Source organism: Cydia strobilella, chromosome 3, assembly GCF_947568885.1.
Source record: "Cydia strobilella chromosome 3, ilCydStro3.1, whole genome shotgun sequence".
Classification (NCBI taxonomy): domain Eukaryota; kingdom Metazoa; phylum Arthropoda; class Insecta; order Lepidoptera; family Tortricidae; genus Cydia; species Cydia strobilella.
Window position 1 is genome coordinate 10,370,723 of NC_086043.1, and position 26,117 is coordinate 10,396,839.

The 26,117-nt window shown below is 39.8% G+C and overlaps 5 protein-coding genes across 6 annotated transcripts in view; 2 read left to right on the top strand and 3 right to left on the bottom strand.

The window, feature by feature from the left end:
* Positions 1-3,205, top strand: part of LOC134755842 (semaphorin-1A-like) — a 164,333-nt gene extending 161,128 nt beyond the window's left edge. For both annotated transcript variants that reach the window (XM_063692462.1, XM_063692461.1), the window contains 3 exons: positions 155-468; positions 1,123-1,312; positions 1,536-3,205. In XM_063692462.1, coding sequence (XP_063548532.1) covers positions 155-468; positions 1,123-1,312; positions 1,536-1,758 — 727 coding nt within the window. In that variant the 3' untranslated portion in view covers positions 1,759-3,205. The remainder of the gene's footprint in view (positions 1-154; positions 469-1,122; positions 1,313-1,535) is intronic.
* Positions 3,206-5,362: 2,157 nt separating this feature from the next.
* On the bottom strand, positions 5,363-7,568 carry LOC134755850 (uncharacterized). The gene is made up of 2 exons (XM_063692483.1): positions 7,226-7,568; positions 5,363-6,649 (listed from the first exon to the last, which is right to left on the bottom strand). Exons 1-2 carry the CDS (start codon positions 7,532-7,534, stop codon positions 5,777-5,779), a joined length of 1,182 nt encoding a protein of 393 aa, XP_063548553.1. The 5' UTR covers positions 7,535-7,568; the 3' UTR covers positions 5,363-5,776.
* Positions 7,569-8,883: 1,315 nt separating this feature from the next.
* Positions 8,884-11,340, bottom strand: LOC134756211 (uncharacterized). The gene has a single exon (XM_063693040.1). It carries the CDS (start codon positions 11,338-11,340, stop codon positions 8,884-8,886), a length of 2,457 nt encoding a protein of 818 aa, XP_063549110.1.
* A 7,195-nt stretch (positions 11,341-18,535) lies between these two features.
* LOC134755816 (UPF0585 protein CG18661) lies at positions 18,536-19,884 on the bottom strand. Its single transcript, XM_063692423.1, has 2 exons — positions 19,576-19,884; positions 18,536-19,474 (listed from the first exon to the last, which is right to left on the bottom strand). The coding sequence occupies exons 1-2, from the start codon at positions 19,707-19,709 to the stop codon at positions 18,838-18,840; spliced, it is 771 nt and encodes a 256-aa protein (XP_063548493.1). The 5' UTR covers positions 19,710-19,884; the 3' UTR covers positions 18,536-18,837.
* Positions 19,885-20,437: 553 nt separating this feature from the next.
* LOC134755853 (CD2 antigen cytoplasmic tail-binding protein 2 homolog) lies at positions 20,438-26,111 on the top strand. The gene is made up of 3 exons (XM_063692485.1): positions 20,438-20,811; positions 21,705-22,017; positions 25,581-26,111. The coding sequence occupies exons 1-3, from the start codon at positions 20,614-20,616 to the stop codon at positions 26,084-26,086; spliced, it is 1,017 nt and encodes a 338-aa protein (XP_063548555.1). The 5' UTR covers positions 20,438-20,613; the 3' UTR covers positions 26,087-26,111.
* Positions 26,112-26,117: the final 6 nt, after the last annotated feature.

A 26,117-nucleotide genomic window follows, 5' to 3' on the forward strand; every position in this document is an offset into this window, starting at 1 on the left:
TATCTCACTACCTACTTATAATTAATGAACTACTTATGTGGTTTAATGATTTAATTTAATGTAATGTTTGAATTGTAATTTCTTGTCTCCTTATTTATAATAAAAGACATTATTATCTTACTTTGCTGATTACATAGATATTATTAACTTCCAGGGAATGTGTGGCCCTGCAAGACCCTCACTGCGCATGGGACTCGAAGCAACAACAATGCGCTTGGGTCGGAAACAGACAATTTCCGAACCCAGAGAGATTCCTACAAAATGTAGAGAACGGAAAGACTGAAATATGTAATAAACTTCCCGCCCTTTTACCGGGCGACCGACATAGTAATAGAAATCCGGGCACAAAAAAGCCCGTGATATCCGAACCCGACACACGAAAGACTGATGACATTCAAAATGAAATACTAATAGAAGTTGTCGAAACAAATGTTCTCTCCGAAGAGAAAACTAACAAACACGAAACAGGTAAATAATAGTAGATTATACAACAAGAGCTTTAAAAACAACCCGATTAAAACAAATATTCAACCCACAACTTCTTTATGGAGATAGACATAGACATATATACAGACACATATTTTTATTAATTCCAAAAAATTTGGTGGTGGTGGTACCTAATTACTGGGAAATACTGCTTTCAACTTACTAGTGGTAACTAAGTACTGAAAAAACACCAATACGTACCAGTGGTAAATAACAGGTTAAAAAAACCGGCCAAGTGTGAGTCGGACTCGCACACGAAGGGTTCCGTACGATTATCTGTTTGTTTTTAGTATTTGCTGTTATAGTGGTAGCGGAAAATTTCAACTGTCTTGCTATCACGGTTCATGAGATACAGCCTGGTGACAGACAGACGGACAGTGGTCTAGTAAGAGGGTCCTATTTTTACCCTTTGGGTACGGAACCCTAAAAATCCAGCTGTTACCATTGATAACAACTTGGTGGCATGATAGCATTAGCGGTGATTAACCCATCTGTTGCCGTTTATCTAGTTTTTATAAAAGTTGTATTTCGTTTTCTATTTAAATTTAATCCCATTTTTAGATTAAAATAACTAGAAGTCCATAATGTTAAATTATAAAAAGGTCAGTTTTATAATGAGTGTTTATTTGTGTGCAGATTCGCTAACAGTCGCCGCCGCCGACGGCAACATCTACAGCGCGCAGGCGCTCATGACCGCCGTGGTGGCGTCCTGCCTGGTTACCCTTATGGTGGGATTCGTCATCGGATACCTTTTCTCTCGGCGATTTCGACACCCATTTTTTACCGATACCTCACCGTTCAATGAACAACACAATCATTTAAACAGGTAATTAGGAATGATTTCTTCGTATTAACGATTATTTACGATTATTTAGATTATGTTAAAACCTAACAAAATAGATTTTTAGTGAGTCTTAATGATTTCAAATAAGTGACTCATTTATAAACCGTCTCAACTTACTATTAACCGTTTTTGTCATAGACGAATGTTTAAAAATGCCTGAAAAAAAAGAAAAAGAAATTTATTAAAATTATGCATTTGCTTCCAGGTTAAGCCCGCTAGAAACGCCATTGAATGCTAATTCAGCGTACCTGCCGCCACGTTCCAAAAACGTGAACATGGTGGCGAACGTGTGCCCGCTCGCGAAGCAGGACAACCTGCACCTCGAGCTGGGCAAGGAGCGCACCCTCGACCTCCGCAACTCCACGGAGTCCCTTGACAAGGATCTCAAGTGCGGCACGCTACAGAAAGTTAAAAAGACTTACATTTGAAACCTACCCAAGCAAACCTTTTACGGGTCCATTACAAAGTGATAAACATTGCGTGCCAAGGCTTCCGACGAGTCGGATCGGACTAGTGTTACAGTGAATTGTGTGCAACTCTTGTAAATATTGTGATGGATAGTTGACGGACAACAATAAATACGTATCACGGGGACGTTCATGTGCGCCGAGATTGAAGCATTTTATTTATAGACTTATGAGATGTAAAAATCGACTAGTTAATAAATGGTTGAAGAATGAACGAGGTGTTTAACACTAAAACTGAATTTGTTGTGGAAAATACACACTGACTGTTATATTTAAATATAAACAATTTACCGTGTTGTATAGTATTATATCGGTTTTAGTATTGAATATCTATTTAAAACATTCCATAGGTAGTAACAATAGAAATAAAATGCATTGAGCTATGTAAATATGATATAAAATGTGTATATAATGCTGAAATAGCTAGCAGGGAGAGCTAATATCATACTCGTTATTCAGGTCTGTGAAGTTAATCAATACATACGTTGGATCATAGTAGAAAAAATATATAGAAAAATTAGATTGTAAACGTTTTCTATTACGTAGATGCAGAGTAATATCAAGCTCAAGAAAAGTTACATATTACAAATATGTTCTTATATTGAAACAAATCATATTATAAATTTCGTTAACTTTAAAATTATTATAGCATTAAAATTGCTGTGCTAAGTGCATAGTGCCTTGTAGGTTGCCAATTTAGTGCCTAAAATGTATGAAAATCGGGTATAAAGAAATATATATCCTGGTGATTATAATTCAAGCTGCATCAAATTACTTAAATATTATTTCAACTAGTAACCTGTATGTTTTTATAGTTATAATAATGTAAATATTATTCAATGGTATTAGAAATATTAATATCATATGCTTCCCTGCATGGTTACGTAAACATTTACTCCTGTTTCATATAAAATTAGCACTACAATTACTTTGATTAGCTTTCATAATCATATTGTGAGTGTGCTACTCATAATTTATTTCAATAACCAGAACTTGAGTGACCTAAATCGTTATATTAAGGTAAATTGGGCTGAAATAACCACCAGAGATCTAAAAATTAGCAAGTTTTCCCACCGTGAAACAAAGTTTTAAGATAAGGAGGTAATCTGTTCGTGTACATATTAATATACTACTTGACTAGCAGTAGAAAATAATGCTATTATATAGTATCATGACATTTAAATAAATGTTATTATTATAATTTTATTTTTAAATATTTACCTATTTTCTACATAAGTTTTCAAGCAATTGTAAAATTGTGATGTTTGAACAACAGAAATCAAGCAATCCAGTATACTCAAAATCACTTTTGTTTTACATATTTTTTATATTGTAGTGAATCAATTAAATATTTAGCAATTTTATCAATTTCCAATAATACTGGAGAAATAAAAGTATTATTACATTACGACGTAGTTTCCATTCATTTCACAGATTCTCAAAGACCCATCATTAACTTTCAGAAGAATTAACAGTATTCCCAGCTGTTACCACAAACTTGTTACCATTGGTAACAGCCAACTGGCATCTTTTACCACTGGTAATAACTGAGGGAAAAAAAATACAGTAATTAGGGTACCACCAATGTCCACCATGATCTGACCTAATTAATGAATCACGTGTTGACATATTAAAACAAAAATTTAACCCACTCCTATTTCTATCAGTACTGAACGTTAAAAAGTAACTACTGGGCTGGGAATCTAAGAAAAAAATACTACTAAAGTTAGTTGGTGGTTATTACTGAACTGAGTTTTTTTTTTTGTTGCAGTTTGTGGCAGTTGTTACCAATGGTAACAATTTGGTACTTAGTTACCACCAGTGGGAATAACCTAAATAATTATATAGATAAATACAGTTAGATATTAAAGGGTACACGGAAAGAACATGTCTAGTCACTTTAGTAACATTTTGAGTAATCGCGGTAATTCCGTGACCAGGTCTTTTTTAACTAAAAAAAGTTGTGTTACATATATTATACAGTGGTAGCAAAATATATAACTAATAGTTCATTAAGAGATCTACATTTTGAAATGAAAATCTCATTTTCCGAAAAAAGTGACTAGACATGTTCTTTCCGTGTACCCTTCAATATAGTAGTTCAGAGGTACCAAGTACCTACAATTGTCTGCAATATAATTGTAATTTAGTCATCATCATCATCTAATTTAGTATCTTGCCTATTATTTCCAATCAAAGCTTTACATCTAAACCCATGTCATCCAGAAAACTTTTTTATAAAACGATCTTCGTAGGTCCATCATTTGGGCTTTGTTGTTGATTTTTGACCAAATACTTGGTTTTGTTTGTTTGCTTGAGGCTCTTAATGATAGTGCCGCCCATGACAAACCAAGAAGTCGATTAAAAATCAACAACAAAGTCCGAATGATGGACTACTAGTAAGTACACTTGAGACGAAGATCGTCTTAATAATTTTATTTTTTATTTTTCTGGATGACATGGGTTTAGATGTAAAGCTTTGATTGGAAATAATAGGCAAGATACTAAATTACAAATATAGTACACAATAGTTATATTGAACGGGATATAGACCGTGATTACCTTTTGTATTGTTTATGAGCTCCCGATATTTCGACGCAGTTACATGCATCTTGTTCACGGGTGACCAAGTATATCCCGGTCAATATAAGTCTAGTGAAATTAACCGTGAATCATTCAAAACTCTTATTATAGAAGAAATTAAGAATTTCCGCAAGTTAGTTAAAAAGCTGGTTTTTATAAAAAAAAAATACTTTCAATATTATTTAAGACGAATTGGAACGACCGCTTCGAAACCGGTTTTCCGTACAAACGTATACCCTATTTTCCTCTCTGGGTATTAACATTATTGAAAATATTTTTACACAATTTGATGTATTTTAATCATAGCTATGCCCATGCATAGGTAAAAACAGGTTTTGTAAAAAAATAAAGTAAAAATCGAAAAAATAAATGGTCGGGCATAACTATGATTAAAATACATCAAATTGTGTAAAAAAATCCATAATGTCAATATCCAGGGAGGAAAATGAGAATTACGTTTGTATGGAGAATCGATCGTCCCCTATTCTCTTAAGTAAAGGTTACAGTTAATTTTGGAACAATGTCACGTAATGCAGAAGAATTATAAAAAAAAAGATCCAATATTGATCTAAAGTTTTTTCTTATTGACTGCTATTGCCTATAATATTCCACACAACTGTATACTATAAATCAAAATTACTTAAATGGCACTCATAACCCAGCATATCGGCATAGATGGATAGGAAAGGATTTCTTTCTTAATACATATTTGATGATTTTATCATCAAACTTTTTCGGAAAAATGAATTTACGTATTTCTACAACAAAAATATTTCCCTAATGTTTCCTTTCTATCAAAATGGTGTAAAGCCTGACCAGTAATATATGATCATTGTCAAGAGGGCGCTATTGTTGCGCATGTATAGGGTGACAGTTCAGTATAGTATGAAAAAAATACTTCCAGTGAAATTCCGCAACATGGCGCGTGATCATATATTCCTGGTCAGGCTTTACCTTGTTGTGGAGGCCATAAACACATGACTACAGAAATGTTCATTTATTTTATATTGCTTTACATAGGTAGTTATACCATACAATTGTCACTGATTTAACCATTTGATCGCCAAAGACGTCAACTGACGCGCGCATTTACAGTCCAATATCAACCTTTGTACAAAAAGCATGACCTAGAAAGGCAGATTATCTTCGGTTGAATGGATGGCAAGCGTGCGCGAGGAAAAGCACCCACGAGATGGTCTGATGCTGTGAAGAGGGTGGTTGGCGGCAACATGCAGTGCGTGACCCATATGGCTTATGACCACACACTATGGAGACAGAGCATACATGGTCGCAATCCTCAGCAATGAGGGACCGAGAAAGAAAAAGATCAACCTTTGTGGATTCCGCAAAGGTTCACGATGATGCGCTGCACACAATAGGTGTGGCATTTAAAGGGTTAAGTACATTCCAAATAATTAATATAATTACATAGAAACTGGCGCTTTTCCACTGCACTTGTGACAATATTTGTATCAATAACAACACCATCATTACAAGCAATTGCTTCCTCTTTCAAATCTGGGCACCCCTCATGGAGTAAAATAAAGTTATGAAGCACACATGAAGCATAAATCAGTGTTTTAACAGTTTCAGGCCTGTTGATGTCAATATGATTTAACTTTCTAAATCTCTCCTTAAGCAGTTCAAATGCATGACCAATATATGAGCGAGCTTTCCAGTGAATCTCATTGAACTTCATCTCTTCACTGGTTAGTAATTCTTCACTAGAAAAAGGAGTTATCAAATTTTTCCTCAACTTATACTGAGAGTCACCTAGTATGTGATTTTCAAAATCAACAAAATTCTTCAGCTCCTGAGCAAGTTTACTTTCTCTGTATACTCTTCCTTTTCTTGTTCTTCCAATTTCACCCACATGAATATCTATAAACATGAGTGACTCATCACAAACTGCCTGAAGAAGTACTATTTCAGGTTTCGTTTTTTTATTTCTTATAGATGATACCTTTAATCTGCAAGCGTCAATGAAACCCACACAATTTGGAAAATTGAATCTATTATTAACTTTCACCCTTGTGAGATGCTGTTCTTCTATTGATGGCCAGCTGATAAAATTATATCTTTGCTCAGTTAACAGTGTAGCAATTTCATGGTATATCACATTCACTGTTGATTTATGCAGGTTGAACAGGAGGCCAACTTCGCTGCAAGATGATGAGTTGATTAACAGCCAAAGAAAGACATGAACTTTTTTATCTAGTGGCACAATGCTTCCAGTCTTCAGTAAGTCTTTCAAATAGTTGATGAGAGCCTGAAATTTAAAAGAAACACTTGTTTAATAATCAAAGCATCACAAGTCATACACTTGTTCAATAATCAAAGCATCACAAGTCATTAGCACTTTAAAGCAAGCCTGATTTAATGTGCAAAAATACAGTTAGTGCATGTGGGGCATTCTAACAAAAGTATTGGTTACATCAGGCTATTATGTATTACTTGATGCAGATAAGTGACATGATATGCTAATATTACTTACGATGCATATGTAATCATCTCCAACATAAAGTGTCATTCTAGAAGAAAACCCAATACAAATAATGTTAGTAGCAATTCTGATCGAAAATCCAAGCTAGACATAATTGTTGCAAATAATTATGATATACTTAGTTACAAATCAATCATTTCAAATATTCGAAATTAAACTATTGTGAGACATACTAACTTTGCGGTTTCACTCACGTATTTTTAGTCACTCGCGCGACATGTTTCGGAGAGCCTAGGTCTCCATTGCCTAACACTAAGCACTAACAATGCCTGAGTGAGTAGCGGTCACGACGGGCGGGCGTCACGTACATTTCAAATATGTTTGCATAAAAATGTGTCTTACCTCCACTGTACTTTTTTTCATTTTGAACAATTCCACATAGTCAGCATTAGTAAAATGTATAACACTTTCTTCATAAAAGTTCTTCGATGTGCGCGAGAACGAAAGTCCACATTCAGCTTTTTTCTGGTTCTTGTCGTTGGGGAGCAATCCTTGATCATATTCATTTTGAAATATTTTATTGATGGTTGAGATGTTTTCAACGTTTTCGTTCACTACTTTTGCAACAGCAACCACTAGCCTGTTTATAGATGTAACACTGTCGCTGTCCAAAAACATTTCCGTGATGAACTTCTTGCTAATTGAATCCATCGTGCTTACTATTTACTCCTCAATAATTAAAACATTTTTGTTTACTTGCGTTGCGTTTGATTCGATCACAGCCTCACAGTCTGTCGTGTCGTTCAATCTCGTGAAAGTCGTGAAGTCGTGTCAGTCTACTGTCAGTGTCAATCATCAGTCGAGAGAAAGAAATGTTAAAAAAATCGTTCGAATATTACCCTGAAATTCATTTCCACTAGGTCGGAGGCAAAGAATATATAGTTGGTCAAGCAAATCTTGTCAGTAAAAAAGGCGCGAAATTAAAATTTTCTATGGGACGATATGCCTTCACGCATACAAATTTAAAATTTGCCGCCTTTTTCTACTGACAAGATTTGCTTGACCAACTGTATATAGTTTTTATTATCTTTAGTATTTTATAAAATACAATACAAAAGGTATTAATAATAAATAACAATAATTAAAACTAATAATAAACTAAACGTCTAATATACGCCTCCACCCTGCATCGTACCCGGCTCAAAAGTTCCCATGATGCCTGCTGTCGCGCCTTCTATACCCAGCTATGCATAATACAAGTGCCTGAATCCAATTGGGTATAGATTGCTCTGGGCAACAAAACATATCATCATGAATACACATAACACCATGCTACATGAGAGTAGGAGAAGGGGTCGACCTACGACCACACTGTTACATGTACAAGTAAATTTACTTCCGAGTTGGCATCGCACATCTGTATCAATATGAGAGTGCAGTCTACTGGCCTATCCAGAGTGACTCTCCCGTACGATTCGGTTCGCCTCCAGACTAGGTACTACCGTCTAGTACCCTGGTGTCCTGCACACCACCTGGACGTGGGGGCGGTGCCCCCACGGGATCCTCCATATGCCTGCCCCCTAGATCCGGCCCTTATACTCCAACTCATAACCGACCGTACTACATGCCTGCCTGTGTGCTTCCGATACACACTCAGGGAAGCCCCGGGCTTCCCAGTCCAATGTCGAGATTGGACTGCACCTTAGTGAAACTACGTTAACCAAGGACCGTTGGTTAACCCCTTGTTCCACTCCCATGTAGCTAGGATGTCGATTATATACGCATAAATAAGTGTATAAACACTCACCTGGGCAGGCTCTCGTTAGAGCGTGAAGGCGCACCGTGTACCGACTCAGTACACCCCGCGCCGTCCAACACCTCATGCACGTACCTCCATTTTTTCTCTAATAGCGCCATCGTGCTTTTCCCCGCCATGAGAACTGTCATTCTATCTGTCAGTGTTGCCACATGACAAAGTAGAACCTGGTTGATACCACTTACCAACTTACATCGCGCTTGGCGCTTGGCGCTTGGCGCGACACTCCCGACAACAATGAAGGTTACTGCAGCAAGGCGAGCAGGTGTCGCGTCCACTCCAGGATTTTATCCCTGGCACGAATGGCTGCGATCCGCTTGCTTCTCCCATTGCCTCTTTCCTCTGGCTGCTCCTCTGGTGGTGGGACTTCATTGTGACTGGTCATATCACGTCCAGCCAGATGATCCGCGTCGATCTCCGGTTGTTCATCGAGCACAGGTACGTGAGCATCCACGCTGGTTGGAACTTCCAACTCCCCGCTGTCCTCTTCAATCTCAGGCAAGCCTCCCTCTACAGGTTCTACCTCAGGCGTCTCGTCATCTACCTCCAGCGGGTAGAGATGGCCAATGGAACGCGTTAAAGTAGAATCGTCAACCTTGACCCTCGCTACTCTACATTCACCATCACTTCCTCTGATCAGCTCGTGGATCTTCCCCACTTTCCAGAGGTTTCTGTTCTTGAGATCCGATTTAACCTGTACAAGGTCGCCTACTTGTGGTGATCGATGAGATTTAACTCTAGGTTGCTTGGGCGAGTTGTTGTACCTCTCTCTCAGACTAGCAAGGTACTGCTTGACGAACATTCTCTTAAATTCCTCTAGGATATTGCATCCTCTCTTCCAGCTCTCAAACAGGTCGCTCTTTGTAGCAGTGTTACAAGTAGGAATATCTGCGGCAGATGGTCTCATAGTCAAACATTGTCCTAGGCTTAAGAAATCAGCCGGGCAGAGAACATGTTCCACTTCTGTTCCGACTCGTGTCAGCGGTCTTGAATTCAGTACCGTTTCCACTTCCTTCATCACCGTCAGTAACCTGGTATCATTGAGAAGGTGTTTTTCTAGAGTTCTTTTAAGGCAATGCTTCACCAAGGCCACAAGCCGCTCGTAAAACCCTCCATGCCACGGTGCTAGTTGACATATAAATTTCCACTGGATGTCATTCTTAACGCAGTATGGCTGTTGTACCATTTCAGCGACTAACTTAAAACAAGTCGCATTATCTGAATACATCCGTTGTGGCTTGTTTCTAGCAGCTATAAATCGTCGCAAGGCCAGGAGACATTCTTCAGCCGAAAGGTCCTTCACGATCTCAAGGTGTATCGCTCTTACTGTCAAACACGTGAATAAGGCTACCCATCGCTTCTCTTTGCCAGTCTGGGTACTCACAAATAGTGGTCCTAGATAGTCAATACCAGTGTAAGTGAAGGGTCTGTTGTAATTTACTCGTTCTGGAGGCAGCGCCGGTGTGCCTGGTAAACGATACGGACCGCCGCCGTGTTTGACACACTGGGTACATCGCTTTAACACCTTCATCACCTGGGCTTTCCCTTGGGGTATCCAATACCGTTCCCTGATGATACTCAATGTATGTGGAGCACCGACGTGGTAGTTACTCTCATGCGTCTCCTTTATGATTCTGTCAGTGAACTCAGAATTTTTTGGCAGTAGTATCGGATACTTCATGTCATAGCTCCAGGTGGTGTTCGCCATACGCCCACGGCACCTAAGAAGGCCGTCCACATCGACAAAGAGATCTAGATTTCGTGCTAAATGTGTTCTTTTACCATCTAGTTCTTCTTGGAAGTGCTTTCTTTGCAGATCCCTTATCTCGGACACTATTTTGGAAACAATCGTCTGCTGCTGGATGTCACCTTCTTTGTGATAGTCAGGATTGTCAAGTTCCATGCATCCATCAGTAGGATATTCACCACTCTCTGTAGGTATACTCAAATCCTGGGTTTCCATTGGTTCAACGGGATCACTGGGACTTCCTTGCTCCAGGGCCTCACTCTGGTCAGCGTCATCACCAATGGGTACTTCCTGTGTCGGCTCACCTGGGTCGTCACCCAGGACCTCCCCAACAGAAAGAAGGTTCTGATGTGCCTCATAGAGTCTATTTTGGGGCCAGCATGATTCTTCCTTGGCAAGAAACTCCGGTCCGTTAAACCAAAGTTGCCTTTTCTCTTCAAACAGTTCTGGACGTGTGGCAACATCAGCAGGATTTGCCTTTGTGTGGACATAGAACATCTCTGTGTTGAGATGGTCACGCTTGATTTCGTTTACCCTGTTGGCAACAAAGGGTGGGAGCAGTTTGTTTGACCTCATCCAACTAAGCACAACCAAACTATCTGACCACAAATATTCTTTCTCAATGCCAAGATCAAGATGGTTCCTTACGTATTTCAGGAGTCCGCTTCCAATCAAAAATCCTAGAAGTTCTAATTTAGGAATTTTCAATTCATCCTTGTCTTTGGTCTGTGATAAGTGTGATTTTGCCATCAAAAGGGAGACTGATTTTCCTTGTCTATCTTCAATCACTTTAAGGTAGACAATGGCAGCATATGCGTCTTTGGAGGCATCTGTGAAGCAGTGCAAGTGGTACTTAAGCTCACTCATTGAGACATCTGTTCCGATGTACCTCGGCAACTCTGTGTTCACTATGGATTTCAGACTTTCCATGACATTCTTCACAGACTGTGTCATCTCCGTAGGTAGTTCTGTATCCTATTTGCATTTCTTTTCACAGATATTCTGGAAGATCAGCTTCATTGACAACATGAGTGGGCATACAAAACCACATGGGTCATACACACGTGCTAGAGCCCGAAGAACTTTCCTCTTTGTGTCTATCGGAGGATCTATGCTGAAGTGGTCCTCAGTCAAATTCAGTTTCAGCGTATCTTCTTCGACATTCCACATAAGTCCGAGCACTTTGACCTGTCCATGTTTGACTGACCTATGATGTTCTGGTATCTTGTCCATAAGGCTCTGGTTGTTTGAGATCCAGTCTCTCATATTCATAGACAGCTGCTCAAACACTGTTCTGGTTTGCTCATAGATCTGTTTAGCCTCCTGCAGGCTATCAGCTCCAGTCACTAAGTTATCCACATAGCATTTGTCAGCGACTTGTTTCAGCAAGGCCTTGTTTGACTGGCTTATGTAGTGTCGGATCGTTGCTGTCAGTAAGAATGGACTCGCGACAACTCCAAAAGGTACCCTGCAGAACCTCAGATACAGTAAGTTATCCTCCGTTGCTTCCTTGGTTGTGTCCTTTAACCAGAGGAACCTTGTGACATCGCGATCATCCTCTTGAAGTGCTACTTGTAGAAACGCCTTTTCTACATCAGCCAGTATGCCATACCTCTTAGTTCGGAACTTCAAAAGTAACGCCGTTAGGTCTTCTAACATAGAAGGTCCGCTGTAAAGGCACTCATTGAGGCTTTTCTGTCCAGTAGTTTTGGCACTAGCATCGTATACTATCCTCCCCTTGCCGCCGCCATCTTGTTTCACCATATGGTGGGCGAGGTAGTGAATTGGGTGGTCTGCGTTCAAGTCTGACCCTCTAGTAACGACTTCTATAATTCCTAGGTCCAGCTGTTCCTTCAGGATCACGTCATACTCCTTGATTAAATGCAGGTCCAGTCTTTTCAGGTTACTCTTCAATCGACCTAAGCCTAAGGCCAATCCAAAATTTGATGGCAAATCTGGTGGGTACTCAATCCAGGGCCATTTGACTAAGTACCGGCCTTCCTCATATTGCACGGTCTCATTGAAGTGACGAACTGCTTCTTCCTGTCTTGTAGCTTTTGGAGAGTCCGTAATCCCTAGGTTCTCTAATGACCATAAGAACCTTACGTCTATGTTTCTTAAAGGCAGATCTGGCTCACTGAAATATGGGCAGTTAGGAGTGTGACATTGACAGTATGTGACCACTGAGAGGACTTCGCTTCTTTCTTCAGTAGTAAGCTTTCCTGAGGGCACCCATCCAAAGTCCGTATCCAATAAACAAAAGTCTTCTGACACCTGGATCTTTCTTCCTGTGAGGATAGAGCCAAAGTAGTCATTCCCGATGAGTACATCAACAACCTCTCCAACTGTATCATCATCAGCAACAATGTCGACTCCGGGATGCTTGAAGGACGTCACCGGAACACTGTCTGTAATTCTTGGTACGACGTTTACAGTAAACTGCTTAGTGACATCACGTTTCGTCTGGATGTTGACTGTTGTTCCGGGGGTTAACGTCTGCAGAGGTTCAGAAGCTCCAAAAGTGAAAATGAGTAGAAGGTCTTCCTGGAGGGTAGGCAGGCCTAACCTTTTTGCAGCTGCCAGAGTAATGTAACTCCGCTGACTACCGCAGTCTATGAAGACTCTGCCTTTGATACTTTTCTTAGTTAGAGGGTTTTGAAAAGTTGCCACTGCGGTCATCTGAGGCCGGAGTGGGACAGAATATAAGCAGGTGGTCTCCTTTACAGCGAAAGCAAGCAATCTTGCGCTTGCAGGATGATGCCTTATGGTTGCGTCGTAGGCAGTGTAGACACCTTCCCGTTACTTGCTTCTGCCGAGCTTCGACTGTATTGTATTTGCGACAGTCCCTGCTAGCATGTCCTTTCAGGTTGCAGAACAAGCATGCTCTCTTTGCTTGCTTTGATGGTGGTGCTCCAGCATTTCCCGCGTGTTTCCGCTTCCGGCTACTCTGAGACCTTACTTCTGTACGTACTTGCAACGCCTCAGTTGTGCTACTGCCAGGCACGGCAATGTACTTTGGACTCGGTACAACTGTATCCGCTGACTTTTCCATTGCTGTGATAATTTTATCTAAATTATTTCTAATGGCCATCAAGTCAGTAGCTTCACCTATGAGGTGGTGCTCATGGATCACCTTTTCTGGGAATTTTGACAAGACTAATGCTCTCAAATGATTGCCTCCAACCGGTTCCCCGAGCTTCTCCAACACCCTGATATTCCGTTCAACACTGTCCAGGACACTACGGCAGCTGGCACTAGTATAGTCTGCCTTTTGGAGGTTGTTGAGGGCCGTATAATGTGCGTCAATCAGAGTGTCAGTTGACCCGTAACGCCGCTTCAAAGTTTCCACTGCAATGGAGTAGTTTGCATTGGTAGCCGCTATTCCTGAAACTGTTTCAAGCGCTGCGCCCTTCAGGCAGCTCAGGAGGTACATTAGTTTCTCAGACTCCTGTAACTGTCTATGGTCTACATTAGCAGCAAACCGGTCCCAAAACTCGCACCACTTCAACTTGTCCCCCGAAAAGGATGGAAGACTTAATTCAGGTAGTTTGGATTTTTTAACAGTTTCACTCCGCCTTTTGCCAATCTGTAATGCAATTTCCAATTCTGTCAATAGATCTTCAGCCTTAAGTTGATCTTGGGTCATCTCAACCACATCTGCCTCCGGTTCGACACTTAAATATTGAAATAACTCCTTTTCAAAAGTCCCCAAGCATTGCTTCAATTTTAAGTGGATTGCTGTGAATTCCTCTTCACTGACAGCTCCCTCCGCTTGCAACTGCTCCCAGAGGGCTTGAGAGTCCGCAGTCACCTTTTGTAATTTTTCATGGCGCAGCTTAACCCGACTGTACAAGCTTGCCATGGTGACGGCCTGGAAACCGTCCTGCCGTACAAGTTTTCTTTTCTTTTTTCGGTCCGGGCGGTGGAATTAATACGCGCATACGTATCACAAAACTAGTCTCGAACTGGCCAGGTATATTCCCTACTTCTTTGTGCAGCTGCAATTCTGCTGCAACTCGCTTTGGAAATGATTTCCTTTACCAGAACTGAGATCGCACTTCTCACAACACTGATTTATCCACGAACACTTACAACCATGAACTTAAACAAGAAACCTCAGGACGCCACTCGCTCAAGTAACTTTGAATACCGCGAAACTTATGTTTTTTCCTCGTTGATTTTTTTCTTGACTTGTTGGGTCTTGCCAGAGTTGCCAGCGCACAGTGGTGCGTTCCAATTCTCATTCACGTCCGAAACATTTTTTGGCTTATCGGTAAATTTACCAAATAGTAAATCTATTTAAACGCGAATAAGAAATACAAATTATCATGAGTAATCGAATTCATAAAAGTAATTATTAAATGCCCTTCATCTGACATTCTTTACCACGCTCTTTCATTTATCACTGAAAATAAAATGATGAAATGAAATCCGAACGTACCCTTACGGGCATAGATAAGAAAAAGAGGAACAACCATTCTTTTACAATCATATAAAAGGTATGATGGCCAACATAACATAAAAAATACCTTATGGCTAAATTCTTAAAACAAATTATTACACAAGAACAAATGTATAATTATAACAATTACGCAACATTTCACAACACTTAATCTAGCCTAGGGTGCACCCTTTTACCTCTAAAGTCAAACAAAGGTTAAATTAGTATTATGGAATTAAAACAACATTCATTTTATATTTCTTTATTACTTCGTTGCATGCTGTGAAAGAAATAATAATTAATTACGTATTTTCAAAACAAAATACGCCGAACAGGTACCTTGAGCTCAAACAATTCAAAACTTAATTTGACAATCTCAGCTACAAGGCCCTTCAAAAGGGATCTTCAGATGGAATAGCCAAACCTAATCTGGCTTCCCACCATCAGAAATCTCAGATCATCTCCACCATTTTTGTCGCGCCTTCTATACCCAGCTATGCATAATACAAGTGCCTGAATCCAATTGGGTATAGATTGCTCTGGGCAACAAAACATATCATCATGAATACACATAACACCATGCTACATGAGAGTAGGAGAAGGGGTCGACCTACGACCACACTGTTACATGTACAAGTAAATTTACTTCCGAGTTGGCATCGCACATCTGTATCAATATGAGAGTGCAGTCTACTGGCCTATCCAGAGTGACTCTCCCGTACGATTCGGTTCGCCTCCAGACTAGGTACTACCGTCTAGTACCCTGGTGTCCTGCACACCACCTGGACGTGGGGGCGGTGCCCCCACGGGATCCTCCATATGCCTGCCCCCTAGATCCGGCCCTTATACTCCAACTCATAACCGACCGTACTACATGCCTGCCTGTGTGCTTCCGATACACACTCAGGGAAGCCCCGGGCTTCCCAGTCCAATGTCGAGATTGGACTGCACCTTAGTGAAACTACGTTAACCAAGGACCGTTGGTTAACCCCTTGTTCCACTCCCATGTAGCTAGGATGTCGATTATATACGCATAAATAAGTGTATAAACACTCACCTGGGCAGGCTCTCGTTAGAGCGTGAAGGCGCACCGTGTACCGACTCAGTACACCCCGCGCCGTCCAACACCTCATGCACGTACCTCCATTTTTTCTCTAATAGCGCCATCGTGCTTTTCCCCGCCATGAGAACTGTCATTCTATCTGTCAGTGTTGCCACATGACAAAGTAGAACCTGGTTGATACCACTTACCAACTTACATCGCGCTTGGCGCTTGGCGCTTGGCGCGACACCTGCAGCATTCCCTCGCTGCACTGCAATTGAGATCTGTTGAACCAGGTACGATACAGAGCGGGGGTCGCATATATATAATATATATATATATATATATATATATATATATATATATATATATATATATATACTGTATATTATAGTCTGTCAAGCTATTTCCGTCAGTAGAAAAAAAGCGGCAAATATAAAAAATGTAGGCGCCAAGGGTTATCATCCCATAGAAAATTAGAATTACGCGCCTTTTTCTACTGACAAAGTTGTTTGACCGGCAATATGTTTGCACAAGTTGAGAATCAAAATTTGCGACTTTTGTATACTTGTACAAGTCTAAAATTTTGCGCAAGTAGCTTTCACGTTATATTCATAACACACTACCGCACCGTACCGCGACCTTGGTGCGCCACACCCATAAGTCAGAGCAAGATAGGGATAAAAAAAAAAAGCCGTTTATTCACACTAAGTTTAGGTTACATTTGTAGGTTGAATCTATCTTAATTTGCTTAGTGGTGAACCCCTCTTTGGGTGAAGGCCTCCTCCAACTCAATCCATTTGCTTCTGTTTGAAGCTATTGCCATCCATTGCTTTCCCACAGCCTGGGATAGGTCATCAGCCCAACGCTGCTGCGGCCGGCCAGCGCGCCGCCCTCCTGGTGGTCCTCTCCATTTTGTTGTTTCTATGGTCCACCTCTTGTCAGTATAGCGTGATATGTGGCCAGCCCAGCGCCATTTTAGGGATAAAGCTTGTGGGAGAGCATCGACTACTCTGGTCTTTTGCCTAATTTTTTTGCTGTTAATTTTATGTATCTTCCTTATTTTAAGGATACTTCTCTCCATTGCTCTTTGGGTTCTTATGATCCTAAGTTGGATTGTTTTTGTGTATGTCCATGTTTGGCAGCCGTAAAGCAGGCATAGGGATATCATATATTTATTTATTCATACTGACCGGACCAAGGTCGCGGTCCGGTACGCCCGTCTGTAATAGCTTTTACGTTCATATATAAAAGCGTAACAGACGTAACAGACTAGCGCACGCATCGATAGTGTGTAAGGTGGTCGCCGTACGTGCGTTAAGGACGCAGCTATACGTTAGAGCGAGAAAGAGATGCTTTAAGCCATTCTAAAAATTCGAGAGAACAGTTTGTGTAGCACTCGTGCGCGAATCGCGGCGCGAAGCCGCGAACGTGAGTGTGGAGTCTATTTCGTAGATCTGCGGACTAGCCTCCACATTCGCGTTCGCGGATTGGCGCCGGGATTTGCGCACGAATGTGGAGGGTGCATAAGTAGGTGTTATGGGGTAGTTTTTTTTATTATTATTGAACTCTAAAGCCCCTCCACACTCGTGCACGAATCGCGGCGCGAAGCCGCAAACGCGAGTGTGGAGTCTAGTTCGCTAATTAGCGAAATCGCCTCCACACTCGCGTTCACGGCTTCGCGCCGCGTAGTCTGGAGCGCGCTTAACAAAATTTTGGGTGGTAACTACTGGGAAAAAAAATCCCATCTTTTACCAGTGATAACTACTGGGAATTATTTTATCCAGTAGTTACCAGTGGTAAAAGGTGGGAAAAAATCCCCGTAGTTACCACTGGTAACAACTTAAATAAAATCACCATACTAAATATTCGCCTCGCTATTTGGGTTTCCGTCCGTCCGTGGACGAAAACTAAACACCTACTTCATAAAATTGTTGTTAGTTTTCGTCCACTAAATTTCTCTTAGATTTCTTTAAAAACCTTCATAAAACTGATAATTTTTAGGGTTCCGTACCCAAAGGGTAAAAACGGGACCCTATTACTAAGACTCCTCTGTCCGTCTGTCTGTCACCTGTCACCAGGCTGTATCTCATGAACCGTGATGGCTGATAGCTAGAGTTTAATATTTTCACAGATGATGTATTTCTGTCGCCGCTACAACAACAAATACTAAAAAGTACGGAACCCTCGGTGGGCGAGTCTGACTCACACTTGTCCGGTTTTTGCTTTAATATACTTCTAAGTTATACATACTATTACATAGCTAAAAATATTACTTATTAAAATAGCTATAACAATTTTATTAATAACCTTACCATGAACATTTCCCGCCTAAACTTTTTTCTTGGTTTTATGACCTCTGAAAGGCACGCGAAGCTGCAATTAATGTTTTATTTTTAATACGCTACTTACGATATATCATGTTTATGTAATCTATTGTTTAGACATTAAGGATTGCAACACCAAGTCCAAAATTGTGTGGTAAGGTAGGTTTATATTCAAATTATACACAATTTTTTACCCTGGGTATCTGACACACTAACCCTATTTCATGTGACATTCATGACACCATCGTAACATTATTTGAAGCACAATATTGTATGGAAACCAATGGAACCTTAAATTAAAGGGAAGTTGATGGTAGTGGAAAGAACTGTACTACATAGTAGTTTCGACTTTTTATTGCTTAACAGATAACATTATCATAATTACTGTAGAATACATTGTAAATGCAACAATTGTGTAAAAGACTGGAATCACTGAAACTGGCAATAATCTTTTATTATTTTAAATAAATAAATAATAGAGCATTATTCTTCTAATAGGTAATTTATTTATGTACTCTACACTTAGTTGTCAGTAATAAGTATCAATAAGTTTAAATCTAATTATAAATGCATTACTATAGATAACAATTTATAATTTTCCCCTGAAATGCAAAAGTAAAGTCCAAGTCGAAACATACTGGTTAATTTTTCTTCCATATCAGAGTTTTGTTATTAGCTGGCATTTCTATTGTGTCTATAAGGGATAAATTGTTTTCTTCGCCTAATTTAATCAGTTCTGATAAATCACGGAGACCCCAAGATGGATCTCTGGCCCTCAATCCAGCATCAAACTCGATGTTACTCTCTGGTGTTATTACACCATCCTTGCTATAAGGACCATAAGTTATCATTAGAGCATCTGACTTTAAAAAAATACCAGCATTCTTAAATAATCCTAAAGTACATTCAAAGGGGCTGATATGAATCATATTAGCACAATATATATAGTCAATGCTGTTAGCCTCAAAATGGCTTGCTAAACTGTCACAAATGTTTATGTGAATTGGCTGGTGTATGTTTTTAGTTGGACAATTATTTGCATAGTATGCAATACTTCCAAGTACACTCTTGTCATAATCAGAAGGCTGGAATTTAACTCCAGGAAAATTTGGAGCAAAGTGTGCTAAATGTTGACCGGAACCCGAGGCAATCTCTAGGAATAAAGGGCTGTCATCTTCAATGCTGTCCACATCACATATGACAAACCTCTTCAAAACTTGGAGAATAGGTTCTTGATTTCTTGAAGCAGCTGGATAAATCAGTTTTTCTCCATTTATACTGTAAATAAAAAACAAATAGAATATTTAGATATAAAAAAAAAACAAGAAGAATTTAAATTACACACACTTTTCTTCATTGGGCTGTCGCTTATTACTTACTTTTCATTTCCGTGAAACTCGCTCGCAAACTCTCGGCCCTTTTTAACAGATCCCATTATTTTCTTTAATAATTGAAGTTTGCTGCACAGTTTAACTTGGTTCGTGTAAGTTAATATGATTTTGAAGAAATTCATAAACTGAATTTATAGTAATTGATAACAGCAACTCAATAATTAAAAGAATAACTGATAACGAGACAAGCAGTGATGTAATTTGGTATTTTATTGAGAAATTAAAAAGAAAGATTAATTTTCTTCACCGGGATCTTGTCTGGGCCGAGGTTTTGACTTTTGACAAGTTAAATTGACACTATTCATCAGTCACATCGTCACATCAGTGTTGTCATGTTATTCAGAATCGCATCCATCGCAATCATCGCATCAATCGAATCCATAGACATAGTATATACAAGTAGTTATAGACGCGCCACCGAGCGACCGGGGGTAAGAGAAAGAATATTCATATAAAATTCACATTCACAGCATAGGATTTTTCTCTCTCACTCATTAATTTCGGTATTTCGCCATCGCCTCCTACCTATGATGCCATCCGGTCGGTGATAAGGACTAAGCAAGGCACTATTTTCTCTTATAGGAATCGCAATAACACTATCTTTCTCTATCAAAGAGTGTCAGGCCCTTGATCGAATCACATCTTGACTCATGTGATGGATCCAAATATCCTTGGTGTTACTCAGTAAATTTCCTACTCCTTGAGTTGACCCAAGCAGGACAAATCGCGATAATTAAATATGAGGACAAAATTTATAACCGCACCGACCATGTGCTTTTCTTGCGATTTCCGAACGCGTTCTAAACGTCAACCTCTGTCATGACAAATCTCAAGTTGCTCAAGCCAAGCACCTCTTCCGTTTCGACACTTTCGACCACTCTTTCATTTCAAGCTTGCTTCAGTTGCTTTGCTTTGCTTCACAATACGAAACAAATTAGGATTGGCAAGGGCCCTAGATGCTGCCATTTCTCTAATAAATAAAAATAACGTTGCCTTAGTTTAACAACAACGATATTCGTTGTAAACATGGCAAAAAGGGCGGCATCTACTGCCTTCGATTTAGAAGATGAACCTGGCGAAAAACGCGTAACCAAGAAAGAAGGAAAGAAGCATTCATTGGATTCGGATGAGGAGGATAGCGGTGCTGAAGAAGAGAGGAACAATGTTCTTAATGCTGATGATATCGAAGGAGAGGAAGAAGGCGTAGCAGCGATTGAAGGTGAAGTAAGTAGGCGCTGTCATGTCAATATTTTGTTTTTAGGTTTCTATCAAAAATAGCTGTGTATCATAAGTACTAAATAAAATTCTATGCTGGAGGGGGGGTAATGAGCAAAAGGTTTTATTAATTGCAGCAGATACACGTAAATGTGGCTTTCAAGGGTGATCCAATCACCATTTTTAGCATCCCTACTGTTGCGCTGCCACGCACTTTGAATAGATTTCCTTCTGAATCAATCTGTACGCAAATAGTTAAGAATATTTAATGCTCCCAAAGAACATATTTAAAATAATAAGTACAGAAACTTCTTTTGTGGGTACTAGACAACAATATATATTATATAATAGGGGGGGGGGGGGGGGGAATTGCTTTAAATCACCCCCACAGCATCAGTTATCCTCAAACAAGAATCATTTAGAATCATTTATTCATCAATTGTGCATTACAGGTAATGAATACAGGTGTTATAAACAATTTGTTCTCTGTAATATGTCTTGCGACGTACAATGATTTTGGTTACCTAGCGCATGCAATATTATTAGAAATGTCACTTTATTTAAAATAAAAATAATCAATAAGTTGTAATTAATAATTTAAAATAAATAATGATTAATGGGTAATTATATAAGTCAATCATTCATTTGTCAAAGTGTCCATCAGAAGGCAACTTATTTTAAGATCCAACCCGAAATCATCCCTAAAGAGAGTGAAAAGGGGGGTGAAATTGAGATTGAATGGCCTGATAATTGATGTATGCTTAAATTGGATGATTGCTATTACAGTTTATCCAGGCGCTAAACTTACTCTAGCTGCTGTTACTGATTCCAGGCAGATGAAGTCACAGGCAAAAGCTAGTAAAGAATAACACCCCATAGGTTAATTATTGTATAATTTACAGATCACTATCACACCATTCAACATGAAAGAGGAGCTGGAAGAAGGCCATTTTGACAACCAAGGCCAATATCACTGGAAGAAAGAAAAAGAAATCAGAGATGGTTGGCTTGACAACATAGATTGGGTGAAGGTAAAAGGCAGGCCTGAGGACAAGTACAAGGTGCACAGAGATGATGAAAATAAAGGCCTTGGTGATGAGTCTAGCAGTGAAGATGAAGAGGTGGCTGAAAAGTTTGACCTATATGAGAATTATAAGGAAATACTGAAGCATATGAAGCCAAGGGAGACAATTGCAAAAGCTTTACAGAGACTCGGTAAGCATAGCTGATTATTGAAAAGGGTCATATGTAAAGCAAAGTCAAAACTATCAGCAAACAGTAAACTTGCTAGTTCATTGAAGCGTGTGGCACAAAGTGCTAATCTGTTCCTAAGGGTTAAATTGTGAAACTGTTCATGGCACAAAATGATGACTAATGTTAAATAATGCATGTAGTTGGGGTATTCTAGAAATGAGTCAAGAGGGGATATTAGTTATTACTGCAATGTTCTGCCACCAGAGTGCACCACTATCCTTTTTAGTAAAACCATAGAGTAATTTATACATACCTTTAACAGGTGTTTGACAAGTTTTCAGAGATAATAAAATATGAAATTGATGCATCAAGGCGGTTTGTTTACAGAGGACCTACCTGGAAACGCGAATCCGAAATTTCGCTATCTGCCTCTATCGCTCGAATATGCAAGAGTGACAGAAATGTTAGATAATGAAATTTCGATTTTCTTGTTTCGCGATAGACCCTCAGATTGTTGTAGTGGTGCCACCTACGCAGAGTTTCGCGTAATATTCCCTATTAGGCAAATGCACCTAAAATTTTGGTGCCCTTTTATGACTCCTACACTATCGTTGATAGTATCATCGGTAAGATCAACATGCAAGTATCCACATGATCGCCTGTACAAAGCAGGCGATCCTTGGTGAGGAATCGAGGATAGACAATGCCTGGCAGGGACTGCCGAATATGCCCTCTACACTATCGTGACCGCCAGTCATCGTCTATCATTGCCGGTATTGTACTTACTTACTGCTTACTGCTAGCCTTTCTCTGCAGACGTCTTGTCTGGTTGCTCTTGGCATAGGTCTTTCCCATATTCCTCCACGAGTCCCTGTCCAGAGCCTGTCTTCTCCAGAAGGCTCCAGCCACCTGCCTGAACTCGTCTTCCCATCTCATTTTTTGTCTTCCATCATCCCTTTTTCCGTCTCTTGGGTACCATGTTGTGATGTCTGACCATTTTTCTCTCTTGTCTCAGAGCATGTGGCCGGTCCACTTCCATTTCAGTTTTGTCATAGTGTGGTTTACGTCAATTATTTTTATTCTCTTTCTAATGTCCTCAAGTTTTATTCTATCTCTAAGTTTTATATTCAACATTCTTCTTTCCATACTATTTTGGCAGACTTGCGAGAGCTTTCCTCTCCTTGACAGTTAGGGCCCAAGTTTGACATCCATATGTAAGGCAGGGAAGGATACAAGTGTTAAATACTTTGGACTTAATGTTTGTTGGTATTTGGTTGTTCTTCACTATTTCCTTTAATGACCAATATCTTTTCCATGAGTTCCCGATTCTAGTGTCTACTTGTTGTGTCAAGTTTTGAGGTGATATCACTTGTCCAAGATATGTGTATTGTCCAAGTCCCCTGGCCATGAAAGTCTGAGCATTTAACACCGCAAGGGTGCTTGCAACGCTGTTTTCGCTGTGTATGACACACTCCTTTGTACCCATAGAGATGACAAAAACTGTTGTTGTACCCATTATAAAGAATAAAACAGATGATGTGTCCTCTATAAATAATTATAGGCCTATTTCCCTTGCTACGGTAATCCCGAAAGTTTTTGACAGTTTGCTAAACGCCGAACTGGATAAGTATTTGCATCTACAATCTACATAGTGCGCAGTTCGGGTTTAGGCCTGGACTGTCTACAGAAAGTGCCATAATATGTATGAAGGAAACAGTCCGATACTATACAAACAGGAACACACCTGTATTTGCTTGCTATTTAGATCTGTCAAAGGCTTTTGACTTAGTGAACTATGGGCTGCTATGGAAAAAGCTTTGTGATGCAAATGTACCTAAAGAAATAATACATGTTTTTAGATATTGGTACTCTAGTCAAATTAATGTCGTTAAGTGGGGTGATGCAATGTCTGATGAGTATGGTCTTGACTGTGGGGTAAGACAGGCCGGGTTAAGCTCTCCTAAATTGTTTAACTTGTATATGAATGCACTTATCGAGGAGCTCAGCAGCATGCATGTTGGTTGCTGCATACAAGACACAAGTTTTAATAATATCAGTTATGCAGATGATATGGTGCTGTTGAGCCCCTCGGTAGGAGGGCTTAGGAAATTGCTAAAGGTATGTGAGCAATATGCAACTAGTCACGGCCTTAAATATAACTGTACAAAAAGTGAATTTGTGCTCTTTAAGCCTAGTAATAGATGTGCAGATGACTTTCCTCCAGTATTGCTCAACGGCGTGCCTTTAAAACAGGTATCTCAATTTAAATACCTAGGGCATGTAGTGTGTGATAACATGAGGGATGATAAGGATATAAAGCGGGAGCGTAAGGCGTTAGCGACTAGAGCGAATATGCTGGCTCATAGGTTTAGGAGTTGCACCGCGCCAGTAAAAATAACCCTATTTCGAGCTTTTTGCACGACTTTTTATACATGTGCACTATGGACCAGCTATACGCAAAGGTCGCTAAGTGACCTGCGCGTCCAGTATAACAATGCATTCAGGGCGCTGTTGCGGTTGCCTCGTTGGTGCAGCGCGTCCGGGATGTTCGCGGATGCGCGCGTGGACGGGTTTCCGGCCAACATGCGAGTGCGCTGCGCGGCCGCGCTACGGCGCCTGCGGGACAGCCGCAACAGTCTCCTAGCAGTTATAGCTGACAGGCTCGACAGTCAGCTTATTGTGCACTGGACCAGGGTGCACTCATTGGTAGCTGCGCACACATGAGTATGTAGCAGCCAATGAGTGTACCCTGGCTCCTGCCAAAATAGAAATACACTAATAATAATATAAATAATTTAAGTTTAGTTGCTTAAGTACTAACATGTATGGACCATTATTATGAAGTCTGAAATAAACGATATTTTTTTTATTGTTCTACATAGGCAATGAGGTTGTGGTTTATGTATATGTCTTCCTTTACACTGTTGGTCATTATCTTGGTCTTTTCAGTGTTCATAGTTAGCCCCACTTCTTTGCTGCAGTCTGCAAGCTGTTATAGCATTACGTTTAGTTCCTTCGGGTTGTCACTCAGTAGAATAATGTCGTTGGCAATCCTTAGATTTGTTAGTTTTGCTCCATTTATGTTAAGACCAAAAGATTCCCAGTTAAGTTTTCTGAATACATATTCTAGAACTGCAGTAAACAGCTTAGGTGATAAGGGGTCTCCCTGCTTAACTCCTTTCTACATGTTAAATAATTGACCATCTCTTTCTGTTCGTATTTTAGCTGTTGAGTTTTTATATATTTCTTGGATTATCCTTATGTATTTTGTCGGTATGTTTTGTGTCCTCAACGCTTCCCATATGTACTTATGTTTCAGTGAGTCGAACGCTTTATTGTAATCCATGAAAGCAAAGTAGTAGATTTTGTTGTATTCTTCATGTTTTTCTATCAGCTGTTTGATTGTATGGATATGGTCGACAGTTGAAAATCCACTTCGAAACCCAGCTTGCTCTTTAGGTTGGTTTTCCTCTAATTCCCTGTTTATTCGGTTTAAGATAACTTTGGACATACAAATGTCTGTTTAACCACTAAAGGTTAATTGATATTTCTAGCATGTCTACATATTTATTTTATTGTTTTAGGTGCTGGTTCAAAAATGTCAAGTGCAGAAAGATGGAAAAAGAAGAAAGCAGGAATTGTTGATGAGGGAAGCAAAACGGTCACCAGAGTCACAGAACTTGCCAATCAGATACTTACCAATACAGGCAACATGGACATTTACCAAGAGACTTATGAGAAGATCAGTGCCATTATATCCAAGAATGAAAGTAAAAAGAATGATGCAGATTTAGACATGTATGCTGATGACTTTGATCAGAAAGAAAAGCAAAGTCTCAATAAAGAGAGTGGCAGTGAGGATACAAAAACTGAAAATGCAGACGAAGACGATGATGCGCCCAAAGAAGTTAAATGGGAGTTCAAATGGAAACAAGACGATGATGCTGAGCTTTCAGGACCACATTCCACAGAGCAAATGCAGAAATGGGTGTCAGAAGGATATTTCAAAACTGGTGTGTGGGTGAGGAAGCATGGAGAAGACAGTCAATTCTACAGTTCAAATAGAATGGATTTTGAATTGTACTTGTGATGTCAATAAATCGGTACAATACAATTTATTT